The sequence below is a fragment of the Cydia amplana genome, chromosome 17 (genome assembly GCF_948474715.1).
Source record: "Cydia amplana chromosome 17, ilCydAmpl1.1, whole genome shotgun sequence".
Lineage (NCBI taxonomy): Eukaryota > Metazoa > Arthropoda > Insecta > Lepidoptera > Tortricidae > Cydia > Cydia amplana.
This window is the reverse complement of record NC_086085.1, coordinates 7,044,862-7,069,709: the sequence shown is the minus strand read 5'-3', so window position 1 is coordinate 7,069,709 and position 24,848 is coordinate 7,044,862. Positions and strand designations below refer to the sequence as shown.

Sequence of the window (24,848 nt, the reverse complement as noted above, 5' to 3'; positions counted from 1 at the left end):
TCAGAGACAAGAAGCAGCGTGTAGTATAATTTTGGCATAATTAGTCACGCACCGAGTAATGAGTTTGGCGAGGAATAGTTTTTTCTTTGTCTCTTTTATCGCCATGCTTTTTAGGTAATTTGCAAGAAGGGTTTAACATGAATAATTAATATTAGCCCAACCTATATATAGACTCTTTACCGCGACATATTGTTTTAGTAACGTTAATTGAGCAACTCGTCGTATAAATCAGGGATGTTGCGGATGCAGATTTTTTGACATCCGCGGATGCGGATGCGGATGCGGATGTTTAAAGGCTCACATCCGCGGATGCGGATGCGGATGTCAAGATTAGGTACTTAGAAAACGTCAAATATTACCTTTTTGTATTTTTTTATTTAAAAAAAAACATAACGTTTAGTATTTGAGCAAGAATATATTTATTCATTTAAACTTTATTGTACAAACACAGGAAAATGTACAAATGGCGGACTTAATGCCTAAAGGCATTCTCTACTAGTCAATCTCTACATGTGAATTGCAATAAATAAATACAAAATACAAAAATACCATTGGGTCAAACAGAGACAAATAAACATAATAAGATAAACCTACAAAATTATGATAAAATACGAATACTTATACGATATACAAAGATAAACTGATAAATATTACTAGGTACATAAAAGATGGAGAACATTATTTAAATTCTTCTGACAGAAGATGCTTGCGGAGTAGTCGTTTAAAGAGAGGTTTGCTTGGGGCTTGTCGAATAGAGAGAGTTCCAGAGACGGATTGCCTCAACGGCGAAAGAGTTGGACATAAAACCAGAAGGAATCGAAAGTTTGAGAGAACGGGAGGAACGAAGTTCACATCCTGGACGGGGGGTGATGAAAGTGAATTTACATTTAAGATATCTAGGAGAGGCAGGCTCGAACAAGATGGAGAATAGAATACTCAGGATTCTAAGGGACCTACGACGACGGATAGAGCCAATTTAGCTGACGGCGATAAAAAGAAACATGGTCGTATTTGCGAAGGCCGAAAATGAAACGTATGCCATTATTAATGAGACTATAGGTGCGCTATATTTAATAAACAGTAACTTAGCCGACTTTTCTGGATCTAGACGATTTCGTTATAGGTAATGAGTAGTAATGACAAAATTGACAAACCTAGCTCTTACGCCGCCGCTAAGACGTTCCTGTACCGACTTGTTCGACATCCGCATCCGCATAAGCTCCGCATCGATTTTATGCGGATGCGGATGCAGATGCGGATGTTGAAAATGATGCGGAAGTTCCGCGGTTGCGGATGCGGATGCGGATGTTCGCAACATCCCTGGTATAAATACATCAACAGTGAATTAGCATTTAATAAATATTTAAATTTAGAACGACAGCAAATTTCTCTATTAAATTATCAACAAATTAAAACATGTAAAATACTTATTTAAATGGAAACGTTTGTATTTGAACTTTAGTCGTTGAGTTAACAGACTGAAAATGTACATAAAATAGACTTTAAAAATTTTTTGCAAGTAAAATTTTACTTGGAATTTTATGAATGACAAAAGTCAATGATCATATTCTGCTTGGGTAAATTCCGTAAGCTCTATCAATTAAAGCTTAATTTTCATTTTAAGTCTCAAATCATAATTTGTCTTTACAAAACTATTACAGTGAAACCTGGTTAAGTGGGACCTGGATAAGTGAGAAACCTCTATTGCTGGGACTCATGGTGCGGTCCCGACACTTTAGCACTGAATTACCTCTGTTAGTGAGATAAAACGAACCTCTATAACTGGGATTAGTTGTTGTGATTTTATAGTCACATTTACCTCTATAATTGAGACAGAGATGGGATTTTACCTCTTTTACTGAGACTATATTTATAAGATTACATTTTCCTAATTTTTTTTAGAATTTTATAGGAATTGACCTCTGTAACTGAAATAACATTAATCTATGACCTCTCTAACTTTATTGATCAATTTCCGTATTCTTACTAACTATTACTCTATCCACAAATTCCGCATGTTGTGTTGTGTCTAAACGACTTCAAGTTTCATTTAGTTACTTTATGTAGTTTTTTTTATATTTATTCTATACTAAAATCTTATAATAAATCAAACAGAAAAGTGCCGTGAAACCCTATCGGGTTTGTACCGACACGACATTCGTGGATACATTTTACGTTAAGCATTGGTGTGATACATGGGATAATCGATATTTATATAAAATTACAAGTGAGATTACTTAAATTCTACATACATACATACACATACATACATCACTGGCTCAGAGACCCAAAGAGGATCTTGGCCTCTGACACAAGAGAGCGCCACTCTACCCAATTCTGTGCCACTTCGCGCCAGTTGGGTAAGCGGTATCTGGGACGTCCAGACGGACGTTTTCCACCCGGGCGCCCCACATACGCTCTTCTTACAGCACGATCCTCCCCCATCCTCTCCAGGTGACCAAGCCAGCGGAGTCGTGTGGCTTTGATCTCGCCAACTATATTGGGCATCGCAACCAGCTCCTCTAGCTCCCTATTTTTCCTTCGCCTCCAAGTTCCGTCTTCCTCTCTGATAGGCCCCAGAATCTTCCGCCAGATTTTCCTCTCCGCCACTAAGAGCTTGCTCTCTTCTTTCTGAGTCAGCGTCCAAGCTTCGCACCCATACATCAAAATTGGTCTAATTACAGTCTTCTAGACTCGAATCTTGGTCGGTCTACTGATCAGCTTGGACACTAAGACTCGATGGAGCGCTGCCGAGCATCTTAGGGCGTTTTGGATTCGAATATCTATCTCTTCCTCCCTTCGGTTGGTATCAGTTACTGTGCAACTAGGGTTTGCAAGATCCGTAAAAGTTTCGGATCCGGATATTTCGGATATTAAAATTTTACGGATCCGGATATCCGGATAATACGGATCTGTATCAAGAAAGGTGACGAAATTTACAACTTACATACAACGAACAGCTAGTAAAATGTAAAATGTTCATATTTTAGTTAATTACAACTATTAATAATAATTATTATTATCTCAAAACGATATAAATAAGTATAATAAGATATTCTGTGTAGTCTTAATTAGGTATTCCTATTAATAATAGTATGCATTTTTTTAGGAGGCCGTAGTCGATTTGTAACCGAAAACGCCAAAAATGAAGTAATTAAAGCAAATTTATTTCTATATATCTGCTCAGAAGAATTAATTCTAAAAACACCGCTTTAACTTCGGCGTTTTTTCTTAAATTTGCCATTATAAGCTCACAAAATTGAAAATGGAGAAAAAGTTACATTTATGTACTTTTATTATTTTATACCGGTGTGGTGTGATATAATTTATACTATTAAAAAACGTAATTCCTTTACCTTGGTAAAATAGCTATACCTTCAGTCGTTAGATTGAGAAAAATGGCTTAGAAAAAGTATCTAACTCATTTATTCAGTCCCCATTACAACAATCTTCCATTATAGGTATATATAAATCCAGTTAATTACTGCAAAATAATGTGAAATTACTACAAAAGTTTCGGGAAATTAAGAAATTTGGGCTACAGCTTCTTAATAACGAGAAAAAAATATCAATATTAGTTACTCAGTTAGCAGCACATCAAGCACATGTTATTTATGTTAACAGAAGACTGGGAACGAACACGATAACACAAAAAAGTCACTGATAACAACACGCACAAGCACTAATGATGTTCCAGGTAGACGACCCAAAGGCGACTGAGCGAAAACCTGATAACAATTACTTTAAAACATACAAATATTTACCCTTATTCCAGTCAGGAGGCATGCAGGTAGCTCGTTTTAATACTGTTACTGTTACTACTGTTTAGTTGAAGCAATATTTGTATTTATTTTATGACGTTATCGCGTACCAATAACGCGACCAATGCAATATTTAACGGATCCGTGAGATCCGAAATATCTGGATCCTATGAGACGTTGGATCCGGATCTTGGATTTGACGGATATCCGGATATTTCGGATATCCGGATATCCGGATCTCAAACCCTATGTGCAACCAAGGTACCTAAAATGATCCACACCTTTGTAGGTGGTTGCAACCACCTACTTAAATTCTACAAGAAATAAATTAGCGGGTAAAACTAAATAGCTTAAAACTATCGAAACGAAAGCTGAAATCTTGATAAGTAACACAAATAAACAAAATTTCATTTAATAAATTTCTAAGACGCAATGAGTTCGTCTCAAATTTAATTGAAAAAATCTATCTTTTGGATTCAAAATAAATTCAAAGAAATATTTAAACAGACTTAAAAAATATTTAGGGACAAGGATTATTTTACCTTGTTTATTTTTAAAGATAATTACAAAATACCTTATTAACCACCTCTATAACTGATATATATATCCTCTATTCTCACCTCTATTAATGGGACCCTCTGTAAATGAGACAGAAGTTTAATTGTACTTGGCTAACTGAGAAAGTGGAATACCTCTTTATGTGAGACAAATCTGCTCGTCCCTTGAAGTCTCACTTATCCAGGTTTCACTGTATATCCTTCTTAAGATTTACGCCAGTTTATCGGAAGACACATTATATATTATGAACGAATCCGTACGAGTGTGCGACCTTATTCCGCCTCACAGAAATAGTCACGTCTAACCCTTGAAAGTTGGAATATATCACAAGGAACCTATAAATAGAGCAGTCAAAGTATTGACAGTGGGATGATTTATGAACAATAAACAAATCCGTATGCCACCGTATTGTTCTAAAATAGACGTTACTGCTTCCTGGGTAATGAGGGCGCTAAACGATCTCTGTTGATTTTATGAGGCTGCGGTTGTGACATCGGTGATGTATGATTCGTCGTTAATATTATTATCTCTAATTAGAATGATCATATTTAGATTGAGACTATGGAAAAGTATAATACTTATTATGGAATTAAAATGTTATGGAGCCACTTCTCGAGGTTGTTTTTCTACATATACCTTATGCAATTTAGGGAACAACTTAAGATGCAGATGGAAGGTTAGTTATCAGAAACGACTGATGTTGCAAGACTTGTATTGCACAAATAGTCTCTTGTAATGTGAAAACTATACGGTCACTCTTGTTTAAAAAATACTAATTGATTGGGAACAAATCAAATTATTTTAATTAAATGTTTAATTATTTTTATAACTTATTTCATAAATTTTTAATTTAGTAAGAGTTATCAAATAAATGTGCAAAAATCAGACTACACGAGTAAATATTTACCTAACAAATAGTATAGAAACATGAATCCTATCCAAAATAGGTTCTCACCATTGGTTAGGTTAACGTTGGTGGCATAAACTTGAACGAACATTGGATATTGGCGTATTTGAAGTAAAAGATCTGGCCAATTTTATGTACCTAGTTACAGCATGCCAGTTTTATGGGCACTACGACCGAAGGCTAAATGACACATCACTGAATGATCTCTTAGTGCTTGCGGCGGCCACACGCGCGATTCGTAAGTAAATCTTTTATGCACTAGCAATGACTGGGTATATGGGGCATTATCTATGAAAAGGGACCTTATCGTCGATGGCGCTTACGCCGCAAAGCGTCGCGCGGCATTGTATTTGTATCGGAGCATCATTAATAACGACGGAAGCGCCATCGACAATAAGGTCCCTTTTCAAGATAACGTCACATATTTTATCTGATTTTTAGTCTTTAATTTAGTTTCAAAATGTATTTTAACAGACACTTTCGACTTGCCATTTCACAAAACTAACCGCATAATCAATTGAATTGTTAAGTTCTAAACTAAAGCGCAAACGTGAGTATATTAGACGTTATAATGTAACTTCACCCAGCTACTTATATGAACTCAAGGGTATCTAGTTTAAATTAGGCGTCAAACTATCCGTAATGTGACGACACGAATATTGTGACTCGTCTAATTACACTTAACTACCTATATGGTGTAAATCAAACGAGAAAGCGGATTAAATCATTAAAAAGAGACAATAATTCGAATGAAATATACGGGAAAGCCGTACTGAACTGAAATACAGTGATGATGTTGAAATTTTAACAAAATGAATTGCGACATTGTGTCATTAACCCAGTTGAATAAAGAAGCTTAAATAAATAAATTTAATTCCTTGGTCATTAGAATAAAACTAACTTCTTCTCACCGTCAAAAGACGTAAAGATGTTGTGACAAAGAGTATGTTTAGAAAAACAGATCTATGACTGTTCCTCACATGTATTTTTATAATTACGCATAACAAGAACATTAATCCAGTGCCGACATAAATAACAATAAATACAAAAATTCTATAACTAAAAAAACTTATCTTTAAAGCGTGTCAAGACGTCTTGTGTTACTCGCTACCTCTTTACCCAAGCCCGGTGTCACATTTCAACTCTGGATTAAATCTCGAATAGGTGACAGTCACTCTAATCAACTTTCTCGAGCCATTGCCTCTCGGTACGTATGTGACGACGGTTTAACGCCGATTAAACTGTCACGGCCATTGTCGACGGGTTCCTTTAGCGTTAGTTAACTGGTGATTGTAATTCGTCTTTAATTTTAGGTGCGATCGAGTTATTAGAATGAATTAAGATGGTTTTGATTGTTAGTTTGTTCAAATTTAAATGTAACAATTTCAATGTTTTGAAATTTATATTATGTTGATTTGTTATTAAGAATACTTTAATTACTTTATAGCACCACCCCACTACAGAAACCTATTAAGTGGGACTAGGTTGATTTGTGTAAGTTATTCCCATAATAGGTATACTCAAGAGCAATGAAATCTGTATGGGAACTCCATACAAAGTGACTAGTTTCGTTGCTATAAGAGCCAATTATTGGACGATGCCCAAAATTATGTTCCAAGGGATGATGGCTCTCAATACCGCTGAATTTTTAGCATCAGTTATTCGACCCGAAAGAAGATGTGGTATGTTACAAGTAACTGATAAAGATGACTTACTTCCAAACTAGGATAGCACCAACAAAGATGCCAAGGACCAGCACGATGGAGCAGAGTGCGATGACGGCGGAGGTCTGCAGTGACGGCCCGCTGTGGTTGTACGCGTCTATCTTCTGAAATACAAACATTGTATCTATTAGACATTGGCAAAGGGCGAGCCACACTGGATTCATATGCGTAGGCATCCGTAAGGGACGTCACACCGGTGGCGTGTTATACGGTGTGGTGTAACTTTTCATACAAAAGATTCAAACATTACAAATTGCACATCGTGCTCTCACGCCTTGAGCATCAATCATGTGAAACACTTCACTTTTATTTAAAAATTACAAAAATACCCTGGCTGCCAAATTTACCCAAATTACCGCTTTTCTATCATAAATTTTATCGAGCAAAAATATTAATAGGTACATTTGCTTTATTGTGATTGAGAACCGTAAGCAATAAAATGCTAAATAAAATTCAGCTAGTACTTGGACAATGGCCAATGTTTCGATAAATAATGTAATTGCTAATTTGTCTTGTAGTAAAAAGCATGGTTTCATGCCAAATCTAGTCGCCGATCGGACGACTTTTATTATTTGAGTCATTAGTCTGATTTGATACAATCCAATTAAGTAGCTTTCACGATAATTCCTTTTTCTTCTTCTTCTGTATTCTTATTTTCTTCATGTTTCAGATTGAGTATTTACTAAATTGTAAGTACCATTCCATAACTAGGTAGGTATGTAAAGACTCTATTTGAAGTCATTTCTAAAAACAGAGCAAGAATTTATTATAGATTGGGTAACCATCTATTTTTGATGCTCATTGTAAGTACAAAAACTCGCGGTTGTAATCTATATATATAAATGCAAGTGTCCTGACTGACTGACTGACTGACTGACTGACTGACTGACTGACTGACTGACTGATTCATCAACGCAGAGCCGAAACTACAAATGCTAGAAAGTTGAAATTTGCACACTAGGTTGCATTTATAAAGTGTACACGAGATAAGAAGCTATTTTGAAAAATTCAACCCCTAAGGGGTTAAAAAGGCGATGAAAGGTTGTATGGGGTACAAGTTTTATTTTAAGCTAGGAATTTGAAACTTTGTAAAAATGTATTATATTAAAAAACAAGGAAACTAATTTCAGCGTTTTCGAAAATTCATCCCCCAAGGTGGTGAAAAAGGGGTTGAAAGTTTGTATGGAGATCAAATATTTTTGTGAGTGTGGGACTTGAAACTTTGTAATTGAGGATATTATTATAAGACACGAAAAGTAATTTCAGCGTTTTTGAAAATTCATCCCCTAACAGGGTTAAAAAGGGGTTGAAAGTTTGAATCCATTACAAATGCTTTGAAACTTCTTAGAAAGGCATAATAGCCGATTACAAAAAAAAGTAATTGCGACGTTTTAGGAAATTCAACCCGTAAGGGGGTTAAAAAGGGGATGAAACTTTGTCTTGGGGTGCAAATTTTATTTTAAGCTAGGACCTTGAAACTTCGCAAAAAGGTATTAAATTAAAAAACAAGAAAACTAATTTCAGCGTTTTTAAAAATTCATCCCCCGAGGTGGTGAAAAAGGGTTGAAAGTTTGTACGGAGATCAAATATTTTTGAGAGTGCGGGATTTGAATCTTTGTATAAAGCCATATTATTAGAAATCAAGAAAAGTAATTTCAGCGTTTTTAAAAATTCAACCCCTAACGGGGTTAAAAAGGGGATGAAAGGTTGTATGGGGTACAAGTTTTATTTTAAGCTAGGAATTTGAAACTTTGTAAAAATGTATTATATTAAAAAACAAGGAAACTAATTTCAGCGTTTTCGAAAATTCATCCCCCAAGGTGGTGAAAAAGGGGTTGAAAGTTTGTATGGAGATCAAATATTTTTGTGAGTGTGGGACTTGAAACTTTGTAATTGAGGATATTATTATAAGACAGGAAAAGTAATTTCAGCGTTTTTGAAAATTCATCCCCTAACAGGGTTAAAAAGGGGTTGAAAGTTTGAATCCATTACAAATGCTTTGAAACTTCTTAGAAAGGCATAATAGCCGATTACAAAAAAAAGTAATTGCGACGTTTTAGGAAATTCAACCCGTAAGGGGGTTAAAAAGGGGATGAAACTTTGTCTTGGGGTGCAAATTTTATTTTAAGCTAGGACCTTGAAACTTCGCAAAAAGGTATTAAATTAAAAAACAAGAAAACTAATTTCAGCGTTTTTAAAAAATAATCCCCGAAGGAGGTGAAAAATGGGTTGAAAATTTGTATGAAGATCAAATATTTTTGAGAGTGCGGGACTTAAATCTTTGTATAAAGCCACATTATTAGAACACAAGAAAAGTAATTTTAGCGTTTTTAAAAATTCATCCCCTATAAGGGTCCATAACGGGTTGAAAGTTTGTATAGGGTTCAAATTTTATTTAAAGGTAGGAACTTGAAACTTCGTATAAAGGTATTTTATTATAAAACAAGAAAACCTATTCAGCGTTTTTAAAAATTCATCCCCCGAGGAGGTGAAAAGGGGTTGAAAGTTTGTATGGAGATCAAATATTTTTTAAGAGTGCGGGACTTAAATCTTTGTATAAAGCCATATTATTAGAGCACAAGAAAAGTAATTTCAGCGTTTTTAAAAATTCATCCCTTAAAAGGGTTAAAAAGGGGTTGAAAGTTGGTATAGGTTTTAATTTTATTTAAAGCTAGGAACTTGAAGCTTCGTAAAAAGGTATTTTATTAAGAGAAAAGAAAACTAATTTCAGAGTCTTTGATAATTCATCCCCCAAGGTGGTGAAAAGGGGGTTGAAAATTTGTATGGAACCCAAATATTTATTTGAGTGCGGGACTTGAATCGTTGTATAAAGGCATAATATTAAAAAACAAGAAAAGTAATTTTAGCGTTTTTAAAAATTCATCCCCTAAAGGTTTAAACGGGTTGAGAGTTGGTAGAGGGTTCAAATTTTATTTAAAGCTAGGAACTTAAAACTTCGTAAATAGGTAGTTAGGTAGTAGGTTTTATTAAATAGTGGACTTGAAAATCTTCTGGGGGTTGAGAGAGATTATATCGAGAACAATTTTATTCAGTTAGGGGCTTGAAACTTCGTATTAGGTTATTCTGTGGTATTATATAGCCAGGTTGTGAAAGACAAATCTCATGCGTTGTAACAAATGATTAACCGTCCCTACTGCTATCTTTTGCTGCATAATGTTCTAAGCTAATGTAGAAATTATAACCACCAATATACAAATCCACGCGTACGAAGTCGCGGGCAACAGCTAGTTATCTATATATATAAATGCAAGTGTCCTGACTGACTGACTGACTAACTGACTGACTGACTGACTGATTCATCAACGCAGAGCCGAAACTACAAAAGCTAGAAAGTTGAAATTTGCACACTAGATTGAATTTATAAAGTGTACAAGAGATAAGAAGCGATTTTGAAAAATTCAACCCCTAAGGGGGTTAAAAAGGGGATGAAAGGTTGTATGGGGTGCAAGTTTTATTTTAAACTAGGAATTTGAAACTTTGTAAAAATGTACTATATTAAAAAACAAGAAAACTTGTTTCTGCGTTTTCGAAAATTCATCCCCCAAGGTGGTGAAAAAGGGGTTGAAAGTTTGTATGGAGATCAAATATTTTTGTGAGTGTTGGACTTGAAACTTTGTATATGGGGATATTATTATAAGACGGGAAAAGTAATTTCAGAGTTTTTGAAAATTCATCCCCTAACAGGGTTAAAAAGGGGTTGAAAGTTTGAATCCATTACAAATGCTTTGAAACTTCTTAGAAAGGCATAATAGCCGATGACAAAAAAAAGTAATTGCGACGTTTTAGGTCATTCAACCCCTAAGGGGGTAAAAAAGGGGATGAAACTTTGTCCTGGGGTGCAAATTTTATTTTAAGCTAGGACCTTGAAACTTCGTAAAAAGGTATTAAATTAAAAAACAAGAAAACTAATTTCAGCGTTTTTAAAAATTCATCCCCCAAGGTGGTAAAAAAGGGGTTGAAAATTTGTACGGAGATCAAATATTTTTGAGAGTGCGGGACTTGAATCTTTGTATTTGGGGATATTATTAAAATACAGGAAAAGTAATTTCAGCGTTTTGTAAAATTCATCCCCTAACAGGGTTAAACAGGGGTTGAAAGTTTGAATCCATTACAAATGCTTTGAAATTTCTTAGAAGGGCATAATAGCCGATTACAAAAAAAAGTAATTGCAACGTTTTTGGAAATTCAACCCCTAAGGGGGTTAAAAAGGGGATGAAAGTTCGTCATAGGGTGCAAATTTTATTTTAAGCTAGGAACTTGAAACTTTGCAAAAAGGTATTAAATTAAGATACAAGAAAACAAATTTCAGCGTTTTTAAAAATTCATCCCCCAAGGTGGTAAAACATGGGGTTGAAAAATTGTACGGATATCAAATATTTTTGAGAGTGCGGGACTAGAATCTTTGTGTATGGGGATATTATTAAAATACAGGAAAAGTAATTTCAGCGTTTTGTAAAATTCATCCCCTAACAGGGTTAAACAGGGGTTGAAAGTTTGAATCCATTACAAATGCTTTGAAACTTCTTAGAAAGGCATAATAGCCGATTACAAAAAAAAGTAATTGCAACGTTTTTGGAAATTCAACCCGTAAGGGGGTTAAAAAGGGGATGAAAGTTCGTCATAGGGTGCAAATTTTATGTTAAGATAGGAACTTGAAACTTTGCAAAAAGGTATTAAATTAAGATACAAGAAAACAAATTTCAGCGTTTTTAAAAATTCATCCCCCAAGGTGGTAAAAAATGGGGTTGAAAAATTGTACGGATATCAAATATTTTTGAGAGTGCGGGACTAGAATCTTTGTATTTGATGATATTATTAGAAGACAGGACAAGTTATTTCAGTGTTTTGTAAAATTAATCCAAGGTTAAAAAGGGGTTGAAAGTTTGTATGGAGTTCAAATTTTATTTTAAGCTAGGAACTTGAAACTTCGTAAAAATATATGTTATTTAAATACAAGAAACTAATTTCAGCGTTTTTGAATATTCATCCCCTAAAGTGGTGAAAAAGGGGTTGAAAGTTTGTAAGGATATCAAACATTTTTTCGAACGCAGGACTTGAATCTTTGTATTTGGGGATATTATTAAAATACAGGAAAAGTAATTTCAGCGTTTTGTAAAATTCATCCCCTAACAGGGTTAAACAGGGGTTGAAAGTTTGAATCCATTACAAATGCTTTGAGACTTCTTAGAAAGGCATAATAGCCGATTATAAAAAAAAGTAATTGCAACGTTTTTGGAAATTCAACCCCTAAGGGGGTTAAAAAGGGGATGAAAGTTCGTCTTAGGGTGCAAATTTTATTTTAAGCTAGGAACTTGAAACTTTGCAAAAAGGTATTAAATTAAGATACAAGAAATCAAATTTCAGCGTTTTTAAAAATTCATCCCTCAAGGTGGTAAAACATGGGATAGAAAATTTTTACGGATATCAAATATTTTTGAGAGTGCGGGACTTGAATCTTTGTATTTGGGGACATTATTAGAAGACAGGAAAAGTTATTTCAGCGTTTTGTAAAATTCATCCCCTAACAGGGTTAAAAAGGGGTTGAAAATTTGTATGGAGCTCAAATTTTATTTTAAGCGAGGAACTTGAAACTTCGTAAAAATATATGTTATTAAAATACAAGAAAACTAATTTCAGCGTTTTTGAATATTCATCCCCTAAAGTGGTGAATAAGGGGTTGAAAGTTTGTATGGATATCAAACATTTTTTCGAACGCGGGACTTGAATCTTTGTATTTCGGGATATTATTAAAATACAGGAAAAGTAATTTCAGCGTTTTGAAAAATTCATCCCCTAACAGGGTTAAACAGGGGTTGAAAGTTTGAATCCATTACAAATGCTTTGAAACTTTTTAGAAAGGCATAATAGCCGATTACAAAAAAAGTAATTGCAACGTTTTTGGAAATTCAACCCCTAAGGGGGTTAAAAAGGGGATGAAAGTTCGTCTTAGGGTGCAAATTTTATTTAAAGCTAGGAACTTGAAACTTCGTAAATAGGTAGTTAGGTAGTAGGTTTTATTAAAAAGAGGACATGAAAATCTTCTAAGGGGGTTTAGTTAGAGGGATTACATCGAGGACAATTTTATTCAGTTAGGGGCTTGAAACTTCGTAGGTTGTGAAAGAAAAGTCTCATGCGTTGTATAATATTAATAATTAAGAAATGATTAACCGTCCTACCGCAATCTCTTGCTGCATAATGTTCTAAGCTAATGTAGAATATATAACCACCAATATACAAATCCACGCGTACGAAGTCGCGGGCAACAGCTAGTTGAGAATAAATATACAGTTACCTACTAGAGTTTTTTTTCATAGGAATCTAGATATCTAAATTCCGAAAATAGGTACCTAATTAAGATCTACCTATATAAACATACAATTTACTCACTTGCGTAACAGAGCAATAACGAGACGATGCCAACGTTAATTTGAATCAGAACTCGACTGCTTTTTGCCCCAAACCCGCAGCGTTTGAAAATTGCCCCTTCGCAACATTAAACATAACAAAGCCCTAAATTATCTAGGGGCGCTTTTTCTATCGGGCAAAGTTAATAACTCTATTCCAATTTCATTGCTTGTATCTATTTCCTTTATTCTATAACTTAACACATACGCCATGTTGCGATAATTATAGGGCAGCTTAGGAGGGTGCAAGGTGTTTTGGGACTGGTGTTTGTATATTAATATTCTAGTGTAAGAGCGTCACGCAAACTCATATAAAAAAGGTAATTCAACACAATAGAGTTTTTTGTTCCAACTTCCCCCTCACTACCCCTAAGTGGTTCATTTTTATATTTTTTTCTCGTTCCCTGGAGGACGCACGTATTGTATTTTTGTTTACTCAGTTCGGGTACGATTCGATATTAGAATTCTGTTCATAGGTTCATACGAAATGTTGGTCACACTTTGGAAGGCTCGACGAATTTTCGCAAGAATCAGTTTTTTCATGGAATTGAAAGCAGTCGATTTGCGACGGCAAGCAATTGTAAAAATTACTTTAGATGGAGAAAATAAAATAAAAACAAATCTGCTATCGCGTATAAACCTTTTTTTTTCTTTTAGAGTACGGTTGGTGACTACTATATTCTACCTCAACTATCCTTTAGATTAACTGAGAGTTATAGTTTTCTTTTTATAACAATAATTTAACGTATATTGATTTGGTTATTGCATATTCATTCAGCTTGGTAGGTTAAGGTTTCCAATCAATATGTTATGTATCTTCTAACGTTTGTGTTGGAACATTACGTGCGTTATTCGGAAAGGCATATACATTATAGACGTATGTATTTCGGCCAGTGTAATTAAAGCGCACACACAACATAATAAATATGGGCAGTGAAAGAGAAATGAACTTATTATTTGTATTAATTGGGTAGATTTTATCAAACTAGGGCGTTCTCGTGGAGTCAACATTGGAAATGATGGAACACGTAGCTTGATTAGCCAAGGAATTAAAACCATAGGGTGGAACAATAAATGTGGCTTCGTTTAGATCACATTAAATGTTTAATTTTACAAACAGTTGGTTTGATAATGGAGACGGATGAGTGATGGGAAGCACAATTACTTTAGATGCTAGGGGAGATAATTCAAAAAGGGTCACAGAGTTTTAAAATTGATAGTAACACAGGTGACATATTGGATTACCAGCTTTGAACTCATATTTTCAAAAGCAGTTGTAATTGTTTATCCATAAACGACAAGGTATATTGTAAGGTTATGTAAAACTCCCTACAGTTGATGTAGTTTCCTAAAATTTGTATTTAGGTACGGTAGCAATATATATGGCTGAATAATGGTAAGTTAAATTAAAAATCATTTCTTAAAGTCGTTTCTCGTACGTGAAAATTGTACAAAAATGAGTCATTGTCAATCAAATATTTCACATTGACATGAATGGAGAGATAAGGAGAGTTACACGAGAAGTTGCGAGGATTCGAGAGACTCTGGTTAGGGTTCATCGACATTGCGTTTATAAATAATCACGATAAGCATCTAAGCGCATGTCCCGATGCGCATTAAGCTAAGCCTGAATAAGGGACATCAATTTGTCAAAACCTGGCACTATCAGAACAGAAATCCGTCATCGGTCCCAAGACGATCTATCGGCGCATATCTCACAATCTTCCAAACAACAATATTGGGAAAAAAATCTTCAAAAACTACATTCAGAACGGGTCTCCGACTCGGCTTATCGAGCTGTCCATCTTCAGCCAGTAGCCGATTTGTCAATGCTCCACCGTTAATTAATAAAAAGTCTTTCTTTCGAGAAAAAAATTGAATAAAACCTTAATTAATTTGGGTCGGCGCACGGCGTGAACTTTTAGGTAAATTATTATTATCGCCGCTTTAAAACTTTTGCAGTAGAAGAAGAGAAGTTTTACTTATTAAAATCAGGAATTTGAGGGGAGACGGATAGGATAAAAAATCAAAAAGTTTTTACTTATAGTCATTAAACATATTAAAACAACTGGCAACGCGTTTTGTTAAATAATTTGTATAAATGACTAGTCTTAAAATAATGTGACTCAAACGTCCTAATCTACATGAGGACCGGAACAGAAAAAGTCAGAAATGGAGTTGTCCAAAGATATGCGCATTTAGATAAGGCAAAGTTGCAACCTCATCTTGAACAATTAAGCAAACAAATATACAAACAAAGTTTGTTGTCTTGAAGACGCCCCGTGACGTGGGTAACTTTGTGCTCGTCTTGTGGAGTAGGTACAGGTGAAGGTTTGGAGTGCGCTTGACTACAAAGAATGTTAGTTTTTTAATCTTTCATAACAGACTTTTTTAACTTTACCTGCATAATATTTGTTTACGTTTAGTCAAATAACTTTGAGAATGTATCGCAATGTGATATATGTGTTATAAAAGTCTGGAGTTTTTATCATCCATGCGATATAATAGTTAGATAAAAAGAAACGACGAATTCGGATGGCATGTAAATGAAGACAACAGTGTGGTCTAAATTCAAAAGCATTAGGAAGACAGCAAAACGATGCCAAAAAACCAGTAGATAAAGCGCTCACTGTATCTAAACTACTATATCATGTTTTAAATAGCTACATTATTAAAGGATTTTTATAAGCTTCCTACAATAAATCAATATCGGATAATAACGTCATACCGGTCGTGTAAGATCAATAACCGTGTATATCTGATACGTTTTTAAAGCATTCAAGTTCAATGTCAACAGGTTCATAATTGGGAAAAAATAATTCTCTTTAACAATCGCCCACACAAAGCGAATAAAATTCATAATTGTTGCTATTTTTAACGTTTACGGTGGTTTGCGGAAAGAGTCTTGGAATGTATGGGAACCCATACATTCTACGACTCTTTTCTATCCGCAATTTTCATAATACATAGGTAAAATTATTGTTTTTTAATAAATTTTAAACACAACATATTTAAAGTGCTGCTTATATACCCAAATAACATGGCTTATTTAATAATGACTTCGTATGCATGGTCGAGTGCAAATATAACCGTCAATTAAACATGTAAAAGCAGGATTTTGTTTTCTGATTTCGATTGTTTACTATTCAAATATTTTCTTAATTAGGATTTTAATTAATTGCAAATTATTTACGGTTTCGGTAGTCTATTCGAATTGTTCAATTTAAATTGTAACGTATTTTAAATGTTAACAATTTGTTTGCTGTTTAAATTGTGGCTGATTGAACTTGCTTAAATAATTAAGTTAGATACGTTTTTCAATTAAATATATCAGGGTATTTCTCTTATTTAACAAACATTTTTATTAGGTACATAGGTAAATATTATAATAAAACTACACAAAACAATAAAAATGCTTTAGCAATAGTAAGTTATAAACTACGTTATAATGTTTTTTAAATGTAGTTTTAACAGCGCTTTTCGATAAAAATATGATTATCTATATACAACCGAAAAGGGTTAACAGCAAACCAATAAAAACAACATAAAATGTAACAGCAAGTCCTCAACACGCTTAAAATAAGAATATTTTATTAACGCTCGTCGTTATCGACTTTCGATGTATTTTATTGGACCACCCGATTGTTCTGCGAAACCGTGACGAATCAACAGTCTGAATACAGCTAACACCAGCGCGGTCAGTCCATACAAAATGTCAGATGATGTGAAGAACAATAGTAGAACTAGAAAGTGCCGATGGAATAGTAGCCTCACTTACTTAATAGGAAGAAGTAGACGTGCTGTGGTGACCTTGTTAACTATTGTCATGAACGAATTTGTTACTCAGATGTTATTGAAATATTATATAAACTGACACCATGATGAAGTAAAGTAAACATAGTAAGTGCAAAATGATTTGTAACACATATCTTAAATTTGTACCTACCTACATAAGTACCTTCTGTTTAAAACGGGAAAATTGTTAACGCAGCTTATCATCTTAGATTCAACGTGGTACTTGAAATAAAATAATTATTTATTTTAGAAAAGGTACCTACGCCACCACCAGGTCAAAGTGGCCATTCTGTAGTAATTTTAAGCTATAATTCAGAACACCTACGGTGTTTTCCTTATAGACCCAAGGTGTCCGGTTGGAGTAGTCAATTAATTTAAACACATTTATGTCTTAATCATCTAGTTAGGACCTTAACAGGCAGTAAATTGTTTTATTAAATTCCGTTGAAAGCCACAAGCCGCTGCATATACAAATTCATTGGTGCCACACGTGGTGAGAAGCGATGACTAAAGATGTTAAAAAGATTAAACCTTAGTCATCTTCATCCTTTACGAGTAGTTGGTTGACGAAAAAAACCGGCCAAGTGCGAGTCGGACTCGCGTTTCAAGGGTTCCGTACATTAAGTCCGACTCACGCTTTACTGCACATTTCTAATAGGTTTTCCTGTCATCTATAGGTAAAGAACTATTTTGTGTGTTTCATAATTTTAGACCCAGTAGTTTCGGAGATAAGGGGGGAATGGTCATTTTTTGCTTATTTTCTTGAAAAACTGCTAAACTATTCATCCTAAAATTATAAAAAAATATATTTAAGATTCTTACAATAAGCTCTTTCATTTGATATAAAACACGATATAGTTTGAAAAACTTTATTTTTTAATTTTCTAATTTACACCCCAAAAGTGGCCCCCATATACAAAATTAATTTGTTTGCGTTACATGTCCGTCTTTGAGTCACAAATTTACATACATACACATGTACCAAATTTCAACTTAATTGGTCCAGTAGTTTCGGAGAAAATAGGCTGTGACAGACGGACGGACAGACAGACGCACGAGTGATCCTATTAGGGTTCCATTTTTTCCTTTTGAGGTACGGAACCCTAAAAAGTACCTATGCAGTAAATATACATATCAAAAAAGCTACACAGTTAATATAGGATTGGTTCTCTAAATATTTTTTTTTATTGTTATAGGAATGTAACTGTAAATACCTAATACTGTATAAGTAGTTACCTACCTAATCATTTTGAGTCTTGACGTTCTTGTCATTAACAAAAAAGAGACAATCGTTCTTTAATACATTTTAACTGTTACAAAGTAAAAAACGATGATTTAAAATTTTTCATATTGTTTTTATAATCAAGCATCTTGATGAAAAAAGTCCTTAATGTTCTATCATCAAGTTTTTTTTGCTTAAATGTTAATAATAACGAGTGTATACTTCCATAAATGTAAATTAAATACTTACACGTAATATTTCAACCGAAACCGTTTCTTTTATTCAAATTAATTAGTCCCAAAGCTAAAGTTACCAAAGCATTAATAGCAAAACCTGCAAATTTGGCGTAAAATTTGCGGTTAAATCACAACACCCAAATTTCACGGTTAACAAATTGCGGTCAGTTATTTCTAACGAATAGTTGCGTCTAAATTTAATCCAATTAAGTTAGTTTAACTGGCGGTTTGCGTTAATAAGGGAGATTAGTGGTGTGACATATATCATCGTTTATTTTAAATTAACGTTGAACAGGTTTTTGGTACGCATAAAAAGGATTATTTAGTACTATGTTCTGTCTGTATGTCATTCAGTTCTTTTGTGCTCCATTTGCAGAAGTTATTTCAAGAAAAAAGCCATGGTAAAGCTACAAGCCAATTAACACTGAAATTAGTTGAGTAGTATCTATTAGCAAGCAAAGAGACATTAATAATAATAACTTTCGTCTTTATAAAATAAGTACCTATACATTAGTACGTATGAAACGGTTCATTCAATAGAATATAATATATTCCAGACTGTACGGTTCAATGATCACTTTTTATTGCGACGCCTTTGGTGATTATTCAGTTGAAACTAATATTACCCGTGAACACGTAAATTCCATTAATTTTATATCTTGGAATCGAATCATAGATATATAGGTATATATAATGAAATTGATGATTTGAACCAAGTGGTGACATATATAGCGTATAATGTAAAGTAGCATTTTTTTTCTTGTTTTATTTATTGGAAACTTAAATCCCACGTTTACCGAACTTAGAAGATCGTTGTATAAGATGACATTATTTCTAATACTATTTTAAGGAAAAGTATCAAAGCAAGCATTAGAGCAATAAACGTCAGGGATTACATTGTGAGAAAGTTATTGCCGGAAAAGAACAGGCCGTAGGAAGGCGAATACCGAAATGATATTTATTGTAACTATTTACAGATAAAATATTTGGTACCTTCAGGTTAAAGAACTTTAATCGACCTGACATACTAAATATATTTTGTAGAATGAATCTTAAAATAATGGACTATACTGCAACCAAACAAGGATAGGTACCTAGTTAATGTGTATTTTAGTCTGTAAGGTATATGGGCATTGTTGGCTGAATTTAATTTTTAAATAAATTAACAATAATCTTTGAATCACTAGGAAAATTAAACCTGTTAATTTTGTGTGTATAATAAACCTGACATATCGTTTTATTTTTATTTGTCGCTTCTCAGAAAATAATGGTGATCTATCTACTTCTTACTTATTCAAATAAACATGATAATTATTTGAGTTCATGATCATCATTAATTTATAGAAATCATCATATCATTTATTTACGAGTACATAACAGATGCTGACCTGTCACTCAAATAATATCACCGGAGTGAATCCACGCATGACTCAATGTAAACATACATATACATACACTAGGGTGGGTCACTTGTGTATGGAGAAAAAAAAAGTATTAGTTATCCTTCGGGCACAGTTACAAAAAGTTGCGTAATAATGCCAATAAACAGTGTTTCAAATTATTCTGTAATCTAAATTCATTTTCTGCCTCCGGATCCATTTCAAAGTTTTCATATAAATATTGTTATATTTTGTATGGTCTGCGGAGTATATTTATGTATCGTCTCTTTATTCAAACTTTACCTAAAAAGTTATACCATTATTAGCTCGAAATAGCATGGTAAAGGTTCAAAGCCATAAATAAATAAAAAAGTACTCAAAAAGAAACATTTTTTTTTCACAATGTCCATACATTTAACAAAAATTTTAACTAAAATCCGGAGGCAGTAAAATTAAAGCTAAAAATAAAATAAAAATACGTGCAATAATTAATTACCAAATGGCACCTTTTTTAACTGTGCCCCCTAATAAATTAAAAAAAGTAAAAATGACCCACCCTATCATACACAGTATACAAGCTTATGTAAAGTCATCTTAGTCAGAATTAGCAGAACGGTGTTAAATGTGGAAACGCCGAGTGTTCGAGCAAACACGCTTTAGCAACGGCAAATACAAAAAGTAAAGAGAAAGCATGCGCGATTGTAAAGGCTGTTATCCACTGTGAAAAGCTGTGTACAATTTTGAAGTGAAAACTTCTTTCGCTGTGCACTTTTTGTGATGGGGGAAAAATGTTAAACTCGAGACAGGTCCCGTGACCGTAAGACGGTCACGTGACCGTAAGATTCGTAAGGCGTAAGACGGACACGTGACCTGATCGAAAAACTGTTACATTGTCATTGAGTTTTCACTTCTGCCGGCACTCCCGGAGTGCAACCCGTTTTTTTTTTAAGTTATTGTTTTTACAGGCTGACTAGAAATTAGCATATTGTCACCTGACGAGATGACAAGACCACAGGTGTAACTTACCAGTAAGTGATACCAGCGGCCCGTTTCTCAAAAGCTTGTAACTTATAATACAAGCGGATTTCACTGTTTGACAGCTTTTGTTAGAAAGGGATTTCGAATTGTATTACAAGTTACAAGCTTTTGAGAAACGGGCCCCAGCACCTAGCTTGTTCTCTTTGCCAAGAAATTTTAACGACAATTCAAATTTAAAACAATATGAGACCCAGAAACGAAGCAGAATAAATATATAAGCCAATTGAAATTTATAATGAATTACATTCCGAATGGATAACGGAATATAATTATCATCAACGATAATTGGGTGCGGTAGGCATTTTGGTAGACGAATTAAATTATTTAAATTTTGCTGTGAAACCCATTTTATTTTTGTTGTATTGAACACTGGATATTTTACTAAATAAATCTGTGCATTTTTATGTATTTTACAGTTTTTACAGTGTAGTATTTACTTAGGTATTTAGAGGTTTAAGAATATCAAGTTTCCTTTGATAAATAATTGAAAAAGAAGCTTCCGCTTCTTTTTAAATCTCTTAAAACTAAAAGAATGGGCGCCTGCCTTTACTATCAATGTTAGTCCAAGTTACGAAAGTGTAGTAAACCGTTAAGTTCATCCGTGTACGTTTTACAAGCCGGGTAAACACTGGAGATACAGTGTAGAAGGAAGTGTCCGTTTGCATTAGGCTAGCTAATCTCGAGAATTGAGAAAGGAATTTTATACTAAAGTTGATTAGATGATTGTTAATGGATAACGGATGTTACCTGTTAATTTATCAAACAGAGGCCAAAGTTGGCAAACAAATACAGAATGAAAAAAATAGCTGATTACACAAAATGATGCCTCTTCTACAACTTAAATTAATTTTTTCTACTCCCGTACTTTTATTTGTCATTTAAAAGGTCGTACACACACCTTTAAACCCCTATGTTATAGTTGTCAAGACAAGTCTTTAGTCTATTCCCCAAAAAAGTATTTGTGCATACACGCAGTATCTTTTTGGTACTTTTACGATACTTCGTGTAATCACCACTTAAAAATCGAGAAAAAAAACTATCCAAAATTGTAATTTAACTAAGAGCAAGTACCAGGGCCTCATGAGTTACAAGAAAGTGTCACTGACCACCCGGCCGTGGGGCGCGGGCGCGGTTGGCTAAAATCGAGAAAAAAAACTATCCAAAATTGTAATTAAGAGCAAGTATCAGGGCCTCATGACTTACAAGAAGGTGTCGCTGGCCAACCGGGCGTGGGGCGCGGGGCGCGGTGGCCGGGTTTGGTTTGTTTACCTACATATATGTCCTATATGATTCCACTTGTTTAAAGTATTATTTTTGTAAATGAAAAATATTTGTTAAATTTACAATTTTTTTTCAAAGTGCTTGGTCGTAGAAAAAGTATTGTATGCAACGTTGTTTAACTGAGTCAGAAAATACTCGTGGCGTCTTTATTAACAATTTTCGGCTTCGCCTCAAATTGTTACTCACACCACTCGCCTTTTTTGACCCCTCTTAAACAACGGTTGCATAAAATACTATAATGCTACCTCACCCGAAAGAAACATTAAACGTTAAACTTGCACAAATACTTAGTCTACTTCATTAGTCGATATCTGTAAATAAATTTCATTTAAAATTTAGCTTAAAATGCAACGAGTTTTCTGCCAGTTTCGCTTGTAATACCGCCCGCACCTTATATGCCACATTTGAGTAGTGATACCACAAGTCCCTCACAAAAGTACACAGTAAAAAGTTGTAAAGATCACGAGATAAACAGGCATTGTCGCATGCCTTCATTAAGGCCCGCATTCGTCAAATATTTACCGACAACGATAAGAGTTTATTCATCACCATTTTTGGAGTCAAATGTGTCTACATGTCGATAAAGCATTTTAGTTGTCTGTGAAGCATACCGTTCCTACGAGTATTTTGGCTAAATTGTTGTAGTTCACATTGTAGATTAACGGGCAGCTGAAGTTTTAACTTGAAGGTTATAAAAGATACGCTTAAAATTTACGCTTCTATCAAATTAATGGTAGCCAGTATAGTAAGAGGAATTAAAAACTATATATGTGACATCCCACGGGTAAAGGTACCTTATGGCGGTTGGCGCCTACGCTATTATTAACGCCGCTCTAATACAATTGCGGTGCTATGCGACGTAAGCGCCAGGTGCCATAAGGTACCTTTTCCCGTAGAACGACACATATCTTAATGGTAGGCAAAACTGCCTTTTGTACATATACTATATTATGTATTTCTGACTAAATTATGTATGGATTGACTTTACTCTTTTGACTATTTCAGGGCTGTTTATATCGTAGGTATATAATTCTCAAAAGCTCGCTTTTAATACTCCAATATAATGAATTACAAAAAAAAGTATGTTGGGTAGGTAACTGTACGAAGAATAAACACTTTCTAAACACTTACTGGTTCTGTATCGCAGGTCTCCAAGTCTGGGATGGGGTCGTCACCACAATAATAGTCCGCTTGTAGAAACGGAGGCCTAGGCGGTGGTGGCAGCAAGAATTCTGGAGGTGGTCCCATGCAGTCACACTCCGTTAGGTCCGTGGGCTCCAAGTCCCACATCGCGTATTCTAACTTATCACTATTCACAACCTCACTGATATCGTCACTTATAAATGCACTAGTATCACGTATTTCACGCTTCACTTCATGTGAAGTCCTTAACTCAATCAACTTGGCTATGTAAAGTTCGTCATCGACGTCACTCCATACGTTTTTTCTAATCTCTTCATCTTCGTTATTTATTGCATTATTTTCTACTGCTTCTGTCGCTATAACACGACTATTACTTGTAATCCTCTGTTCTTTACTCCAATCATTGTCATTATTTGTCTTGTCAGTTCTTTTGTTTACTTCATTGTGTGTTTCACGGTTTTTTCTACCACTGGATTTGATCCACTCATGTCGGCTTGTCCAAAAAGCGTACGGTGACGCATTAATTGGACTATCGTTGTACCTTTCGGCCATACGCAGTTTTCTTCTATGTTATCTGTAACAAAAAAAAAACTTTATTAGTATTGACGCATATCTACATAAAAAACGAATTTTATTGTATAAAATGTTGGTTACCATCTCCCTCAAAGCAAACCAATTTCGTGCCTGATGTAAGACGTATCGATGCAGTGTTAGGATCAAACTACTTATTAATCAATAGAAGAGCTAACACCTCATTTTGTTTAACAAAGCCACTGCAATTATCTCCTACCACTTCAGAGAGTACAATGGGTGCGGAACTCGTACCGATATCATCGGAGCTAACGTTATACGGTTTATTTTAATTTATTTTTTATCGTTCCCAATTGGACGGACGGGTTTCTCGGCGTGCACTGGTATTTCATTACAATCACGATGCTCTCTTTTCAGTTTGATTTGGAAAGTTTAAAGTTCATCTTTTTTATTAAGTTAGACATTTGATTCGCGTTTCTCAAAGGTAAAAAGTAACGTTGCGTGCACTTCAAATGTGTTAAAAAGGCAAAGAAACTAACTTCCTAATAACAAAACGAGTTCTGTAAAGCAGTTAAAACTGTTATTCTAATTTCTAAAGCTCAATTTAGATGTTGTTGAGAGATTTAACGGCCTTACAAATAACTTAATTTAACAATCTTAATATGATTGCGAGCTTCTTTGCATGTGTCGATGGAGATATCTCAAACATACAATTATGCATACGTTTCTAAGGTGCCGAGGGTCGTCGGGTCAACAGGCGTTAGATAGCAACATCTTAGAGAGGTCTGAGTCGAATAAAATATTGAGTGGTGTTTTCACATCTTCTTCGTCAGAAATATGATTTCAAA

General features: G+C 34.4%; 1 protein-coding gene across 1 annotated transcript in view; it reads right to left on the bottom strand.

Annotated features, from left to right (window-relative positions):
• The window catches only part of LOC134655708 (uncharacterized), a 132,049-nt gene that overhangs the window by 15,722 nt on the left and 91,479 nt on the right, over positions 1 to 24,848 (bottom strand). Inside the window, exons 4-5 of the mRNA XM_063511168.1 lie at positions 23,458 to 24,043; positions 6,942 to 7,054 (exon numbers count right to left, since the gene is read on the bottom strand). Coding sequence (XP_063367238.1) covers positions 6,942 to 7,054; positions 23,458 to 24,021 — 677 coding nt within the window. The 5' untranslated portion in view covers positions 24,022 to 24,043. The remainder of the gene's footprint in view (positions 1 to 6,941; positions 7,055 to 23,457; positions 24,044 to 24,848) is intronic.